The sequence below is a fragment of the Entelurus aequoreus genome, linkage group LG17 (assembly GCF_033978785.1).
Source record: "Entelurus aequoreus isolate RoL-2023_Sb linkage group LG17, RoL_Eaeq_v1.1, whole genome shotgun sequence".
Lineage (NCBI taxonomy): Eukaryota > Metazoa > Chordata > Actinopteri > Syngnathiformes > Syngnathidae > Entelurus > Entelurus aequoreus.
Window position 1 is genome coordinate 22,971,229 of NC_084747.1, and position 18,344 is coordinate 22,989,572.

Here is an 18,344-nt window from a genome sequence, read left to right on the forward strand (position 1 = left end):
TATGAAAGTGGGGTGTTGACTATGAAAGTGGGATGTTGACTATGAAAGTGGGGTGTTGACTATGAAAGTGGGATGTTGACTATGAAAGTGGGATGTTGACTATGAAAGTGGGGTGTTGACTATGAAAGTGGGGTGTTGACTATGAAAGTGGGATGTTGACTATGAAAGTGGGGTGTTGACTATGAAAGTGGGATGTTGACTATGAAAGTGGGGTGTTGACTATAAAAGTGGGGTGTTGACTATAAAAGTGGGGTGTTGACTATGATAGTGGGATGTTGACTATGAAAGTGGGGTGTTGACTATGAAAGTGGGATGTTGACTATGAAAGTGGGATGTTGACTATGAAAGTGGGGTGTTGACTATGAAAGTGGGATGTTGACTATGAAAGTGGGGTGTTGACTATGAAAGTGGGATGTTGACTATGAAAGTGGGGTGTTGACTATGAAAGTGGGATGTTGACTATGAAAGTGGGGTGTTGACTATGAAAGTGGGGTGTTGACTATGAAAGTGGGATGTTGACTATGAAAGTGGGGTGTTGACTATGAAAGTGGGGTGTTGACTATGAAAGTGGGATGTTGACTATGAAAGTGGGGTGTTGACTATGAAAGTGGGATGTTGACTATGAAAGTGGGGTGTTGACTATGAAAGTGGGGTGTTGACTATTAAAGTGGGGTGTTGACTATGATAGTGGGATGTTGACTATGAAAGTGGGGTGTTGACTATGAAAGTGGGGTGTTGACTATGAAAGTGGGGTGTTGACTATGAAAGTGGGATGTTGACTATGAAAGTGGGGTGTTGACTATGAAAGTGGATGTTGACTATGAAAGTGGGGTGTTGACTATGAAAGTGGGATGTTGACTATGAAAGTGGGGTGTTGACTATGAAAGTGGGATGTTGACTATGAAAGTGGGGTGTTGACTATGAAAGTGGGATGTTGACTATGAAAGTGGGATGTTGACTATGAAAGTGGGATGTTGACTATGAAAGTGGGGTGTTGACTATGAAAGTGGGATGTTGACTATGAAAGTGGGGTGTTGACTATGAAAGTGGGATGTTGACTATGAAAGTGGGGTGTTGACTATGAAAGTGGGATGTTGACTATGAAAGTGGGATGTTGACTATGAAAGTGGGGTGTTGACTATGAAAGTGGGGTGTTGACTATGAAAGTGGGATGTTGACTATGAAAGTGGGATGTTGACTATGAAAGTGGGGTGTTGACTATGAAAGTGGGATGTTGACTATGAAAGTGGGGTGTTGACTATGAAAGTGGGATGTTGACTATGAAAGTGGGATGTTGACTATGAAAGTGGGGTGTTGACTATGAAAGTGGGATGTTGACTATGAAAGTGGGATGTTGACTATGAAAGTGGGGTGTTGACTATGAAAGTGGGATGTTGACTATGAAAGTGGGGTGTTGACTATGAAAGTGGGGTGTTGACTATGAAAGTGGGATGTTGACTATGAAAGTGGGGTGTTGACTATGAAAGTGGGATGTTGACTATGAAAGTGGGGTGTTGACTATGAAAGTGGGGTGTTGACTATGAAAGTGGGATGTTGACTATGAAAGTGGGGTGTTGACTATGAAAGTGGGATGTTGACTATGAAAGTGGGATGTTGACTATGAAAGTGGGGTGTTGACTATGAAAGTGGGGTGTTGACTATGAAAGTGGGATGTTGACTATGAAAGTGGGGTGTTGACTATGAAAGTGGGATGTTGACTATGAAAGTGGGGTGTTGACTATAAAAGTGGGGTGTTGACTATAAAAGTGGGGTGTTGACTATGATAGTGGGATGTTGACTATGAAAGTGGGGTGTTGACTATGAAAGTGGGATGTTGACTATGAAAGTGGGATGTTGACTATGAAAGTGGGGTGTTGACTATGAAAGTGGGATGTTGACTATGAAAGTGGGGTGTTGACTATGAAAGTGGGATGTTGACTATGAAAGTGGGGTGTTGACTATGAAAGTGGGATGTTGACTATGAAAGTGGGGTGTTGACTATGAAAGTGGGGTGTTGACTATGAAAGTGGGATGTTGACTATGAAAGTGGGGTGTTGACTATGAAAGTGGGGTGTTGACTATGAAAGTGGGATGTTGACTATGAAAGTGGGGTGTTGACTATGAAAGTGGGATGTTGACTATGAAAGTGGGGTGTTGACTATGAAAGTGGGGTGTTGACTATAAAAGTGGGGTGTTGACTATGATAGTGGGATGTTGACTATGAAAGTGGGGTGTTGACTATGAAAGTGGGGTGTTGACTATGAAAGTGGGATGTTGACTATGAAAGTGGGGTGTTGACTATGAAAGTGGGATGTTGACTATGAAAGTGGGGTGTTGACTATAAAAGTGGGGTGTTGACTATAAAAGTGGGGTGTTGACTATGATAGTGGGATGTTGACTATGAAAGTGGGGTGTTGACTATGAAAGTGGGATGTTGACTATGAAAGTGGGGTGTTGACTATAAAAGTGGGGTGTTGACTATGATAGTGGGATGTTGACTATGAAAGTGGGGTGTTGACTATGAAAGTGGGGTGTTGACTATGAAAGTGGGGTGTTGACTATGAAAGTGGGATGTTGACTATGAAAGTGGGGTGTTGACTATGAAAGTGGGATGTTGACTATGAAAGTGGGGTGTTGACTATAAAAGTGGGGTGTTGACTATAAAAGTGGGGTGTTGACTATGATAGTGGGATGTTGACTATGAAAGTGGGGTGTTGACTATGAAAGTGGGGTGTTGACTATGAAAGTGGGGTGTTGACTATGAAAGCAAACAAGTGCAAAATACAAAGAGTTTGGACTTTTATTTTGAAAATCTCCGACTGGACTCACTTTGGATGCAGGACCTTTGCCCTGACAACCAAACAGCAGCATCAACCAATCACATCACCCCGAGTGTCACCTCTCTGTCGTCATGGTCACTGTTGCTAGGCAGCTAAGCACCTCTGGGCTGCAACAGCTGCTGTCCACATGCTGCAGGTGACACACACACACTTTAGTGTTGTCCACACACACACACACACACCTGTGCAAAACACACACGTGTACAAGACACACAATGTTGCATGCACACACACAAAAACACACTTTGGTGTTGTCCACACACACACACCTGCAGGTCAAAGGGTGCGATGGCGTGGAGCAGCGCGATGCAGCGAGTGGTGGCGGTGGTCAGGTGACGTGAGACGGCGTGCTGCAGGTGTGTGTCACATGACGTGTCCACCAGCAGACGTAGCAAACATGGCAGCAACACTTTGACACGACACACAAACCTGCAACATCAGCAGGGGGCACACCTTTATCAAACATCACCTCCTTTCTGAGGACAACAGCACACCTGAGGGGGTGTGGCCTAAGGAGGTGTGTGTGTGTGTGTGTGTGTGTGCTAACCGTGGCCACGCTGCTGTCATGACGATGTGCAGGCCCTCCAGAACCTTCAGTCGACAGGTCTCGTCAGGTGGGTCGCTCACCTCCAGGTATCCAACACACACACGGTCCAGCCTCCGCAGGTGTCGACATGAGGCCACGCCCATCCTGCACACACACACACACACACACACACACACACACACACACACACTCACACTCACACACACACACACACACACACGGTGGACAGAAGGATTAAGACCAGAGCAAGTGTTCAGGTGGCACACACCCTACCTACCTGTCCAGGTAAGCAGGAAGCATGGAGGCGTAGACACGTCGCAGCGCCACCTTATGCTCCGCCTCCATGCGGGTGAGGAGCAGGCGCAGCACGTCGTCATGGCGACCAGGCTTCCTGCGGGAGGTGCTGGGGGCAGAGGGGGGCTTCTCCAAGACCAGGAGCAGGTCCAGCAGACAGGCCAGAACCACCTACACACACACACACACACACACACACACACACACACACACACACACATCATCCAGATAACACACACACACATCATCCAGATAACACACACACACATCATGTAACACACACACACACATCATCCAGATAACACACACACACATCATGCAACACACAAACACACATCATCCAGATAACACACACACACATCATGCAACACACAAACACACATCATCCAGATAACACACACACACATCATGTAACACACACACACATCATCCAGGTAACACACACACACATCATCCAGATAACACACACACACATCATGTAACACACACACACATCATCCAGATAACACACACACACATCATGCAACACACACACACACACACATCATCCAGATAACACACACACACATCATGTAACACACACACACATCATCCAAGTAACACACACACACATCATCCAGATAACACACACACACATCATGTAACACACACACACATCATCCAGGTAACACACACACATCATCCAGGTAACACACACACACCTGGATGACGTGTGTGTGTGTTACCTGGATGATGTGTGTGTGTGTTACCTGGATGATGTGTGTGTGTGTTACCTGGATGATGTGTGTGTGTGTTACCTGGATGATGTGTGCGTGTGTTACCTGGTTACCTGGATGATGTGTGTGTGTTACCAGGATGATGTGTGTGTGTTACCTGGATAATGTGTGCGAGTGTTACCTGGTTACCTGGATGATGTGTGTATGTTACCAGGATGATGTGTGTGTGTGTTACCAGGTTACCTGGATGATTTGTGTGTGTGTTACTTGGATGATGTGTGTGTGTTACCAGGATGATGTGTGTATGTGTTACCTGGTTACCTGGATGATGTGTGTGTGTTACCTGGATGAAGTGTGTGTGTGTGTGTGTGTGATACCTGGATGATGTGTGCGTGTGTTACCTGGTTACCTGGATGATGTGTGTGTGTGTGTGTGATACCTGGATGATGTGTGCGTGTGTTACCTGGTTACCTGGATGATGTGTGTGTGTGTGTGTGTGTTACCTGGATGATGTGTGTGTGTTACCAGGATGATGTGTGTGTGTGTTACCTGGTTACCTGGATGATGTGTGTGTGTTACCTGGATGAAGTGTGTGTGTGTGTGTGTGTGTGATACCTGGATGATGTGTGCGTGTGTTACCTGGTTACCTGGATGATGTGTGTGTGTTACCTGGATGATGTGTGTGTGTGTGTGTTACCTGGATGATGTGTGTGTGAGTGTGTGTTACCTGGATGATGTGTGTGTGAGTTACCTGGATGATGCGTGTGTGTTACCTGGATGATGTGTGTGTGTGTGTGTTACCTGGATGATGTGTGTGTGTGTGTGTGTGTGTGTGTGTGCGTGTGTTACCTGGTTACCTGGATGATGTGTGTGTGTGTGTGTGTTACCTGGATGATGTGTGTGTGTTACCTGGATGATGTGTGTGTGTGTGTGTTACCTGGATGATGTGTGTGTGAGTGTGTGTTACCTGGATGATGTGTGTGTGAGTTACCTGGATGATGCGTGTGTGTTACCTGGATGATGTGTGCGTGTGTGTGTTACCTGGATGATGTGTGTGTGTGTGTGTGTGTGTGTGTGTGTGTGTGTGTGTGTGTGTGTGTGTGTGTGTGTGTGTGTGTGTGTGTGTGTGTGTGTGTGTGTGTGTGTGTGTTACCTGGATGACATCAGCCTCACAGGTGTAAAGATGTTTCATTAAAGCTTCATAGATGACGTCACCTCTGTTGTACTGACGCAGCTCACTTGCAGGCTGCACACACACACACACACACACACACACACACACATTTATCATCATCATCCACCATTTACACGTGTGTGTGTGTGTGTGTTTGTGTCACCGTGTGTAGCACAATGTGATGCAGACAGCGGACTCCCAGCATGCAGTTCTCCAGGTGGTAGTGGTCACTGAGGAGGAGGGCTGGCGGGAGTGTGCGGGGCAGGTGAGGGGCGAGGGTGGGGCGTGTCACCTGAGAGAGAGAGAGAGCACGTCAGGTCACGCCACCAATCGGGACGCGACTGGGGTCAAAGGTTACGTGACCTGGAGGAGCGTCCAGGCGAAGACCCACTTAGTCGCCTCACAACTCTGCCATGACGCCCTGAAACACAACCATGCAACTTAGCTTAGCAACATGCTAACACTTTTACATGACTCCCTGAAACACAACCATGCAACTTAGCTTAGCAACATGCTAACACTTTTACATGACGCCCTGAAACACAACCATGCAACTTAGCTTAGCAACATGCTAAAACTTTTACGTGACGCCTTGAAACACAACCATGCAACTTAGCTTAGCAACATGCTAACACTTTTACATGACGCCTTGAAACACAACCATGCAACTTAGCAACATGCTAACACTTTTACATGACTCCCTGAAACACAACCATGCAACTTAGCAACATGCTAACACTTTTACATGACTCCCTGAAACACAACCATGCAACTTAGCAATATGCTAACACTTTTACATGACGCCCTGAAACACAACCATGCAACTTAGCAACATGCTAACACTTTTACATGACGCCCTGAAACACAACCATGCAACTTAGCAACATGCTAACACTTTTACATGACGCCCTGAAACACAACCATGCAACTTAGCAACATGCTTAATTATAACTGGGGATCTGAACACAGATATTCAACGCAAAGATGCGCCTGTCTTCAGATCCTTCAGCAAGTTTTGTAATCTGCACGGTCTTTCCCAGCTAATAACACTACCTACAAGGGTGTGTGATTCCACCCAATCAACCATAGATCTCATTCTCACTTCAGACCAGCCTAAAATAAAAAATAGTGGGGTCATGAGCTGTGGTCTTAGCGACCACTATCTAACCTTCTGCACCTGCAAAATAGCTAAACGCAAAGCCAATGGCCACATAACAGCCCAATCCAGATCCCTCAAAAAATACTCCAATGACAATTTCAATTTAAAATGAGATGAGTGGGACTGGTCCCCTGTGCTCGCGAGCAACCTGGTCGATGTCGCTTGGGACCGCTTCAAAACAGCGTTCCTAGCGATACTAAATGACATGGCTCCCGTGAAAACAGTCAGGATCAAAGCCCGCTCGGAACCATGGATGAATCCGGACCTATTAGCTGCCATAAAAGACAGAGACAGGAAATACTCTGAATACCAAAAATGTAAAACAGAAGTAGATAAACAACCCAATAATAACAACCTCAAATTACTCCTTTCAACTCTCAAAAAGCAATGCAATAAATTAAGAAATAAGTCAACCAACCTGACTAAATCCTTAAAAAAAAAATTACATTAACGACAAAATAGAGGAAAACACAAATAAGCCACGTGAGCTCTGGAAAATTCTCAACAACCAGCTTCCTGGTTGCAGCCAGAAACTTAAAACCAGACTCACCAACATCAGCATCAAGGAGGGTGACTCCCTCATTACAGACAAAATGGAGGTAGTAAGCAGACTTAACACCTCTTGTCAACAAGCTGTCCCACCACTCTGGTCGCTTTGGTGTAGAACACATTAAAGCCTTCTACAGAAAGCTAGGAGTATCCAACGATGGTTTCAAATTAGAAATGGTCTCAGCTGATGAGGTGTTTAAAAAATTGAGCGCGCTCCACCCTAACAAGGCCACCGGCCTTGATAATATCCCCTCCAGATTCCTCAGGGACTCTGCCTCCATCATTGCCCCGATCATCACGCACATAATAAACCTCTCAATTACACAAGGCCAAGTACCAAAAGATTTTAAGATAGCAAGAGTAACTCCCCTCTTTAAAAAAGGAATCAAATTAGAACCTGGCAACTACCGACCTGTTTCTATTCTCAGTTGCATTTCCAAAGTAATGGAGAAAATAGTTCATGAACAGGTCGATAGTTACCTTGCCACTAATAAACTCTTGTACAAATTCCAATCCGGCTTCAGAACTAACCACTCCACTGACACATGCCTTCTCTATCTGACTTCAGAACTAACCACTCCACTGACACATGCCTTCTCTATCTGACTTCAGAACTAACCACTCCACTGACACATGCCTTCTCTATCTGACTTCAGAACTAACCACTCCACTGACACATGCCTTCTCTATCTGACTTCAGAACTAACCACTCCACTGACACATGCCTTCTCTATCTGACTTCAGAACTAACCACTCCACTGACACATGCCTTCTCTATCTGATTTCAGAACTAACCACTCCACTGACACATGCCTTCTCTATCTGACTTCAGAACTAACCACTCCACTGACACATGCCTTCTCTATCTGACTTCAGAACTAACCACTCCACTGACACATGCCTTCTCTATCTGACTTCAGAACTAACCACTCCACTGACACATGCCTTCTCTATCTGATTTCAGAACTAACCACTCCACTGACACATGCCTTCTCTATCTGACTTCAGAACTAACCACTCCACTGACACATGCCTTCTCTATGTGAGCGAGCACATCAAACATGAGGTGGACGCGGGCAAATACTGCGGCATGGTCATGCTGGACCTTCAGAAGGCCTTTGACACCGTTAACCACGCTATACTGTTGGATAAGCTCAGAGCAATCGGATTTAACAAAACCTCATGGAGCTGGATGCAATCTTACTTGGAGGGGAGGGAGCAGGTGGTAGAGGTGAACGGCACTGTCCCCCCCCCCTCTCAGTGAGCTGTGGAGTCCCCCAAGGCAGTATATTAGGGCCTTTACTGTTCCTAATATACATAAACCACATGTCATCAGCATGCGACTGTGAATTGTTCTTGTTTGCGGATGACTCGGCCCTGCTGGTATCAGACAAGGACAAGTCACAGGTGGAGAAAATCCTCAGTGCTGAGCTCTGTAGAACTTGCACCTGGCTCGCTGACAACAAGCTATCCATACACTTGGGTAAAACTGAATCCATCCTGTTTGGGTCTCACATCAACCTTAAGAAAGTCAATGACTTCACCATAAAAGTGGGTGACATTTTCATCACCAGGAAAGATGAGGTCACCTACCTAGGTTCCATTCTAGAGGCTAACCTTTCCTGTGATAAAATGGCAACCAAGGTCATCAAAAAGGTTAACCAACGAACGAGATTTCTCTACAGAATCTCCTCTCTGGTCAACAAAAGCACCTTGAGGATTCTGGCGGGAACTCTCGTTCAACCCTTTTTCCATTACGCATGCACCTCCTGGTACCCTAGCACCTCCAAAACCCTCAAATCTAAACTCCAAACATCCCAGAACAAGCTAGTCAGATTACTTCTAGACCTCCACCCCAGATCCCACCTCACTCCTACCCACTTCTCTAAAGTGGGCTGGCTCAGGGTGGAGGACAGAGTTAAACAACTTGCACTGAGCCTAGTCTATAAAATCCGCTACACCTCCCTGATACCGAAGTACATGTCAAACTACTTCCTTAACGTAAATGACCTTCATAACCACAACACCAGGGGCAGCTCCACTAACCACGTTAAACCCAGATTCCGAACTAACAAAGGTCTTAACTCATTCTCTTTCTATGCCACATCAATGTGGAATGCGCTCCCAACAGGTATAAAAGAAAGGGCATCTCTATCCTCCTTCAAAACCGCACTAAAAGTTCACCTCCAGGCAGCTACAACCCTAAACTAACACCCTCCCCGGATTGCTAATAATCAAATGTAAACAATCAAATGCAGATACTTTTTCTTATGCCTTCTGATCTCTCTCTCTCTCTCTCTATGTCCACTACTTGATGTCCATATCCCCACTCCCCACCACCCCCCCCCCTCCACACCCCTGATTGTAAATAATGTAAATAATTCAATGTGATTATCTTGTGTGATGACTGTATTATGATGATAGTATATATGATAGTATATATCTGTATCATGAATCAATTTAAGTGGACCCCGACTTAAACAAGTGTAAAAACTTATTGGGGTGTTACCATTTAGTGGTCAATTGTACGGAATATGTACTTCACTGTGCAACCTACTAATAAAAGTCTCAATCAATCAATCAATCAATGCTAACACTTTTACATGACTCCCTGAAACACAACCATGCAACTTAGCAACATGCTAACACTTTTACATGACTCCCTGAAACACAACCATGCAACTTAGCAACATGCTAACACTTTTACATGACTACCTGAAACACAACCATGCAACTTAGCAACATGCTAACACTTTTACATGATGCCCTGAAACACAACCATGCAACTTAGCAACATGCTAACACTTTTACATGACGCCCTGAAACACAACCATGCAACTTAGCAACATGCTAACACTTTCAGCTAGTTTTACAGTCTTCTAACCTGCGGCTTAGAACATGCTAGCTGTTGGCATGCTAACTTTTTTAGCCAATTTTACAGCGGTACACATTTGTCTCATAAAACATGGTACTTTATACATGCTAGCTCTTTACTCATTTTACGGCCGTACACCTCATAATCATAAAACTCTGTACTTGAAACATGCTAGCTGTTAGCATGCTAACGTTTTTTTAGCCAATTTTACACATTTGTCTCAAAAAACGTGGTACTTTATACATGCGAGCTCTTAGCATGCTAACATTAACATGCTAACTTCTTCACTCGTTTTACAGCCGTGCGAGTCATAAAACTTGCTAACAGCTAGCATGCTAACAGCTAGCATGTTTGAAGTAGCAAGTTTTTATGACACGCAGGTGTGTCTCCTCACTTGGTCAGGTGAGGTTGCAGGACGTCCAGAACTCCTCCCAGGATTCCACTCGTCGGCCCCGCCCCCTCCTTCCCGAGTCGCACGTCCCCCATGAGGAGGTGGGCGGAGTCTGTCCAGCTTCCTGCATTGAGCAACGCCCCCTGCAGGCTCTGTGCGGCCTTCCTGGAGGAGGAGCTGCTCCACGCTTTCTCCTACACACACACACACACACACACACACACACATTCATTCATTCATTCATTCATATGATGGCAGCCACCAAGATGGGGGATAAATTCTCACCTGGAAGTGCGTGACGGCGAAGACGCACACGTGCGGCGCCACAGTGAGCAGCAGACCCTTTTCCACCCCGCCCCCGCCCTCCAGTCTCCCAATCAGGGCTTGGAGAGCGGCACACACCTGGGCGGCGATGGCGGGAACGTGGCGGTAGTCGTCGGGCGACAGCGTGCCGTTGACGTCGTCGCACAGTGGCAGAGCGGCGCAGCCAATTAGAGCACGGACCGCCGCGCTGTACGCCGCCTCCAGCTCCGCCCGCTGCTCCTGGTCTGAGGCCGGGCCGAACAGCCACTGGCGGTCTGACGTCTGGAAGAGCTGCGCCACGCCGCCCACGAGCGAGCGAGCGTCGGCGGCTTGACCAATCAGGCGCCGCTGCAGTAGGCCCAGTAGTGCCGTGATTGGTGGGAGAGGGGATGATGGGCGGGGCTTCTCTCCCAATCGAAGGTCGTCAAGTAAAGATGAAAGCTCCATGATGGACTAAAGGACAAAAAAGGCTCCAATTAAAGTCCTACTGAAAGCCACTACTAGCGAGCACGCAGTCTGATAGTTTATATATCAATGATGAAATCTTAACATTGCAACACATGCCAATACGGCCGGGTTAACTTATAAAGTGACATTTTACATTTCCCGCTAAACTTCCGCTTGAAAAGGTCTATGTATGATGACGTATGCGCGTGACGTCGCTACTTAAATGGAAGTATCGCTACACCATTGAATCCAATACAAAAAAGCTCTGTTTTCATCTCATAATTCCACAGTATTCTGGACATCTGTGTTGGTGAATCTTTTGCAGTTTGTTTAATGAACAATGGAGACTGCAAAGAAGAAAGCTGTAGGTGGGATCGGTGTATTAGCGGCTGGCTGCAGCAACACAACCAGGAGGACTTTGACTCGGATAGCAGACGCGCTAGCCGACGCTAGCCACCGACCACATCGATGATCGGGTGAAGTCCTTTGTTGCGCCGTCGATCGCTGGAACGCAGGTGAGCACGGGTGTTGATGAGCAGATGAGGGCTGGCTGGCGTAGGTGGATAGATAATGTTTTTAACATAGCTCTGTGAGGTCCTGTAGCTAAGTTAGCTTCAATGGCGTCGTTAGCAACAGCATTGTTAAACTTCGCCAAGCTGGAAAGCATTAACCGTGTATTTACATGTCCATGGTTTAATAGTATTGTTGATTTTTTGTCTATACTTCCAGTCAGGGGCTTATTTCTTTTGTTTCTATCTGCAGTTAAGCCCGATGCTATCACGTTAGCTCGTAGCTAAAGTGCTTCACCGATGTATTGTCGTGGAGATAAAAGTCACTGTGAATGTCCATTTGGCGTTCTGGACTCTCATTTTCAAGAGGATATAGTATCCCAGGTGGTTTAAAATACAAATCCGTGATCCACAATAGAAAAAGGAAAGAGTGTGGAATCCAATGAGCCAGCTTGTACCTAAGTTACGGTCAGAGCGAAAAAAGATGCGTCCTGCACTGCACTCTAGTCCTTCACTCTCACGTTCCTCATCCACGAATCTTTCATCCTGGCTCAAATTAATGGGGTAATCGTCGCTTTCTCGGTCCGAATCTCTCTCGCTGCTGGTGTCAACAATGTGCAGATGTGAGGAGCCTTTCAACCTGTGACGTCACGCTACTTCCGCTACAGGCAAGGCTTTTTTTTTATCAGCGAGCAAAAGTTGCAAACTTTATCGTCGATGTTCTCTACTAAATCCTTTCAGCAAAAATATGGCAATATCACCAAATGATCAAGTATGACACATAGAATGGATCTGCTATTCCCGTTTAAATAAAAAAAATTCATTTCAGTAGGCCTTTAACTGCGATTGGCTTCTACACACAAACGTGGAGAACAGCGCCCTCTGGTGGCGAACACCAGTCACTGCTCGAACATCAAACAAAAGCGAGCAGACTTTTTCTTTACTCTCATTTTATGTTCGGCTTAAATCACAATGTTTGCATCGCGACACCATTCAGTACAACACACAATAGATGTGCACTTTTAATCAGGCATACATAAACTTGTAAATATCGCTACACCATTCATACCATGACTTGATTAACGTGGACCCCGACTTAAACAAGTTGAACAACTTATTGGGGTGTTACCATTTAGTGGTCAATATGTACTGTACTGTGCAATATACTAATAAATATGTACTGTACTGTGCAATATACTAATAAATATGTACTGTACCGTGCAATCTACTAATACATATGTACTGTACTGTGCAATATACTAATAAATATGTAGTGTACTGTGCAATCTACTAATAAATATGTACTGTACTGTGTAATCTACTAATAAATATGTAGTGTACTGTGTAATCTACTAATAAATATGTACTGTACTGTGCAATTATACTAATAAATATGTAGTGTACTGTGCAATCTACTAATAAATATGTAGTGTACTGTGTAATCTACTAATAAATATGTACTGTACTGTGCAATCTACTAATAAATATGTACTGTACTGTGCAATCTACTAATAAATATGTACTGTACTGTGCAATCTACTAATAAATATGTAGTGTACTGTGCAATCTACTAATAAATATGTACTGTACTGTGCAATCTACTAATAAATACGTACTGTACTGTGCAATCTACTAATAAATACGTACTGTACTGTGCAATCTACTAATAAATATGTACTGTACTGTGTAATCTACTAATAAATATGTACTGTACTGTGCAATCTACTAATAAATATGTACTGTACTATGTAATCTACTAATAAATATGTACTGTACTGTGCAATCTACTAATAAATATGTAGTGTACTGTGCAATCTACTAATAAATATGTACTGTACTGTACTGTGTAATCTACTAATAAATATGTACTGTACTGTGCAATCTACTAATAAATATGTAGTGTACTGTGCAATCTACTAATAAATATGTAGTGTACTGTGTAATCTACTAATAAATATGTACTGTACTGTGTAATCTACTAATAAATATGTACTGTACTGTGCAATCTACTAATAAATATGTAGTGTACTGTGCAATCTACTAATAAATACGTACTGTACTGTGCAATCTACTAATAAATATGTACTGTACTGTGTAATCTACTAATAAATATGTAGTGTACTGTGTAATCTACTAATAAATATGTACTGTACTGTGCAATTATACTAATAAATATGTAGTGTACTGTGCAATCTACTAATAAATATGTAGTGTACTGTGTAATCTACTAATAAATATGTACTGTACTGTGCAATCTACTAATAAATATGTACTGTACTGTGCAATCTACTAATAAATATGTACTGTACTGTGCAATCTACTAATAAATATGTAGTGTACTGTGCAATCTACTAATAAATATGTACTGTACTGTGCAATCTACTAATAAATACGTACTGTACTGTGCAATCTACTAATAAATACGTACTGTACTGTGCAATCTACTAATAAATATGTACTGTACTGTGTAATCTACTAATAAATATGTACTGTACTGTGCAATCTACTAATAAATATGTACTGTACTATGTAATCTACTAATAAATATGTACTGTACTGTGCAATCTACTAATAAATATGTAGTGTACTGTGCAATCTACTAATAAATATGTACTGTACTGTACTGTGTAATCTACTAATAAATATGTACTGTACTGTGCAATCTACTAATAAATATGTAGTGTACTGTGCAATCTACTAATAAATATGTAGTGTACTGTGTAATCTACTAATAAATATGTACTGTACTGTGTAATCTACTAATAAATATGTACTGTACTGTGCAATCTACTAATAAATATGTAGTGTACTGTGCAATCTACTAATAAATACGTACTGTACTGTGCAATCTACTAATAAATATGTACTGTACTGTGTAATCTACTAATAAATATGTACTGTACTGTGCAATCTACTAATAAATATGTACTGTACTGTGCAATCTACTAATAAATACGTACTGTACTGTGCAATCTACTAATAAATATGTACTGTACTGTGTAATCTACTAATAAATATGTACTGTACTGTGCAATCTACTAATAAATATGTACTGTACTGTGTAATCTACTAATAAATATGTACTGTACTGTGTAATCTACTAATACATTTGTAGTGTACTGTGCAATCTACTAATAAATATGTACTGTACTGTGTAATCTACTAATAAATATGTACTGTACTGTGCAATATACTAATAAATATGTACTGTACTGTGCAATCTACTAATAAATATGTAGTGTACTGTGCAATCTACTAATAAATATGTACTGTACTGTGCAATATACTAATAAATATGTACTGTACTGTGCAATCTACTAATAAATATGTAGTGTACTGTGCAATCTACTAATAAATATGTACTGTACTGTGTAATCTACTAATAAATATGTACTGTACTGTGCAATCTACTAATAAATATGTAGTGTACTGTGTAATCTACTAATAAATATGTACTGTACTATGTAATCTACTAATAAATATGTACTGTACTGTGCAATCTACTAATAAATATGTAGTGTACTGTGCAATCTACTAATAAATATGTACTGTACTGTGTAATGTACTAATAAATATGTACTGTACTGTGCAATCTACTAATAAATATGTACTGTACTGTGCAATCTACTAATAAATATGTACTGTACTGTGTAATGTACTAATAAATATGTACTGTACTGTGTAATCTACTAATAAATATGTACTGTACTGTGCAATCTACTAATAAATATGTAGTGTACTGTGTAATCTACTAATAAATATGTACTGTACTATGTAATCTACTAATAAATATGTACTGTACTGTGCAATCTACTAATAAATATGTAGTGTACTGTGCAATCTACTAATAAATATGTACTGTACTGTGTAATGTACTAATAAATATGTACTGTACTGTGCAATCTACTAATAAATATGTAGTGTACTGTGCAATCTACTAATAAATATGTAGTGTACTGTGTAATATACTAATAAATACGTACTGTACTGTGCAATCTACTAATAAATATGTACTGTACTGTGTAATCTACTAATAAATATGTACTGTACTGTGTAATCTACTAATAAATACGTACTGTACTGTGCAATCTACTAATAAATATGTACTGTACTGTGCAATCTACTAATAAATATGTACTGTACTGTGCAATCTACTAATAAATATGCACTGTACTGTGTAATCTACTAATAAATATGCACTGTACTGTGTAATCTACTAATAAATATGTACTGTACTGTGTAATCTACTAATAAATATGTACTGTACTGTGCAATATACTAATAAATATGTACTGTACTGTGCAATCTACTAATAAATATGTACTGTACTGTGCAATCTACTAATAAATATGCACTGTACTGTGCAATCTACTAATAAATATGTACTGTACTGTGTAATCTACTAATAAATATGTACTGTACTGTGCAATATACTAATAAATATGTACTGTACTGTGCAATCTACTAATAAATATGTAGTGTACTGTGCAATCTACTAATAAATATGTACTGTACTGTGCAATATACTAATAAATATGTACTGTACTGTGCAATCTACTAATAAATATGTAGTGTACTGTGCAATCTACTAATAAATATGTACTGTACTGTGTAATCTACTAATAAATATGTACTGTACTGTGCAATCTACTAATAAATATGTAGTGTACTGTGTAATCTACTAATAAATATGTACTGTACTATGTAATCTACTAATAAATATGTACTGTACTGTGCAATCTACTAATAAATATGTAGTGTACTGTGCAATCTACTAATAAATATGTACTGTACTGTGTAATGTACTAATAAATATGTACTGTACTGTGCAATCTACTAATAAATATGTACTGTACTGTGCAATCTACTAATAAATATGTACTGTACTGTGTAATGTACTAATAAATATGTACTGTACTGTGTAATCTACTAATAAATATGTACTGTACTGTGCAATCTACTAATAAATATGTAGTGTACTGTGTAATCTACTAATAAATATGTACTGTACTATGTAATCTACTAATAAATATGTACTGTACTGTGCAATCTACTAATAAATATGTAGTGTACTGTGCAATCTACTAATAAATATGTACTGTACTGTGTAATGTACTAATAAATATGTACTGTACTGTGCAATCTACTAATAAATATGTAGTGTACTGTGCAATCTACTAATAAATATGTAGTGTACTGTGTAATATACTAATAAATACGTACTGTACTGTGCAATCTACTAATAAATATGTACTGTACTGTGTAATCTACTAATAAATATGTACTGTACTGTGTAATCTACTAATAAATACGTACTGTACTGTGCAATCTACTAATAAATATGTACTGTACTGTGCAATCTACTAATAAATATGTACTGTACTGTGCAATCTACTAATAAATATGCACTGTACTGTGTAATCTACTAATAAATATGCACTGTACTGTGTAATCTACTAATAAATATGTACTGTACTGTGTAATCTACTAATAAATATGTACTGTACTGTGCAATATACTAATAAATATGTACTGTACTGTGCAATCTACTAATAAATATGTACTGTACTGTGCAATCTACTAATAAATATGCACTGTACTGTGCAATCTACTAATAAATATGTACTGTACTGTGCAATCTACTAATAAAAGTCTCCATCAATCAAACAACAACACAGTAGGCTACACAACACATGTGTACTTTTAGGCTTTCACACACCAACTTGTGAATATTTCTACATCCCGAGAGGATAAAGAAGATTATTAGCAACAATAAAAGGACAATTAGAGAATGTTTACCCGTCAAGCCGCGGACACTTCTGTCATGGACGCCGTGCGTCTGTTGAATATGTCCGGTCTGAAACAAGAACAATTGACATGCGGAGTGCAACAACGTTCGTATAACAGCGTCTTCTCTTCAGCCACATATTTTATTGTTCATTTAAATGCAATAAACCTTCATTTATAAACGGCAACATTTAAGAGCGTTCTTTATGCGCACCGCGCCAAGAGAGAAGGGAGCACGCCCACATCAACAACCTGATGACGTCGCCATTTTGGCGACGTCACATCCGCTTCCGCATTAACACTACACAAATCAAAGAACGCTGTACAGTGAGTATGGGCGCAATAAAAACAGAAGGCTTTTAACAATGTGGCCGGTGTCGTGGACTGTGGGTTACAAGGAAGATGTTTGGGTTTCTTTTTCGGTTTCTGGCTGAACGGAACACAAACGGGGCTCTCGTTTCCTTACTCGCTCGTCCGTTCCCTATTCGGGTACACGGAAACAAGGTGTCGGAACCATATGGCATGATTGTATAAATAAAATAACTACTAAACACAACAAATATGTTACTTTAAATAATATTAAGGCGTTCCAGTAATATAACAATAATCCTAAAATACTTGCAAATAAGAATAACAAACTAAATTGAAGGTTACAGACAAATGTTTCTCTAAAAGGGCTTCTTTTTCTTCTTCTTCCTTTTTTCTGGGCGACTTTTAGTGCACTCTACCGCCACCTTTTGGAAGTGTTTATAA

The 18,344-nt window shown here is 41.2% G+C and overlaps 1 protein-coding gene across 1 annotated transcript; it reads right to left on the reverse strand.

The window, feature by feature from the left end:
• Window positions 1-2,763: 2,763 nt before the first annotated feature.
• Window positions 2,764-17,834, reverse strand: tti2 (TELO2 interacting protein 2). The gene is made up of 10 exons (XM_062024143.1): window positions 17,604-17,834; window positions 10,831-11,301; window positions 10,549-10,739; window positions 5,935-5,992; window positions 5,735-5,863; window positions 5,551-5,643; window positions 3,665-3,852; window positions 3,388-3,531; window positions 3,110-3,269; window positions 2,764-2,970 (listed from the first exon to the last, which is right to left on the reverse strand). The coding sequence occupies exons 2-10, from the start codon at window positions 11,293-11,295 to the stop codon at window positions 2,896-2,898; spliced, it is 1,503 nt and encodes a 500-aa protein (XP_061880127.1). The 5' UTR covers window positions 11,296-11,301; window positions 17,604-17,834; the 3' UTR covers window positions 2,764-2,895.
• Between the last annotated feature and the right edge of the window lie 510 nt (window positions 17,835-18,344).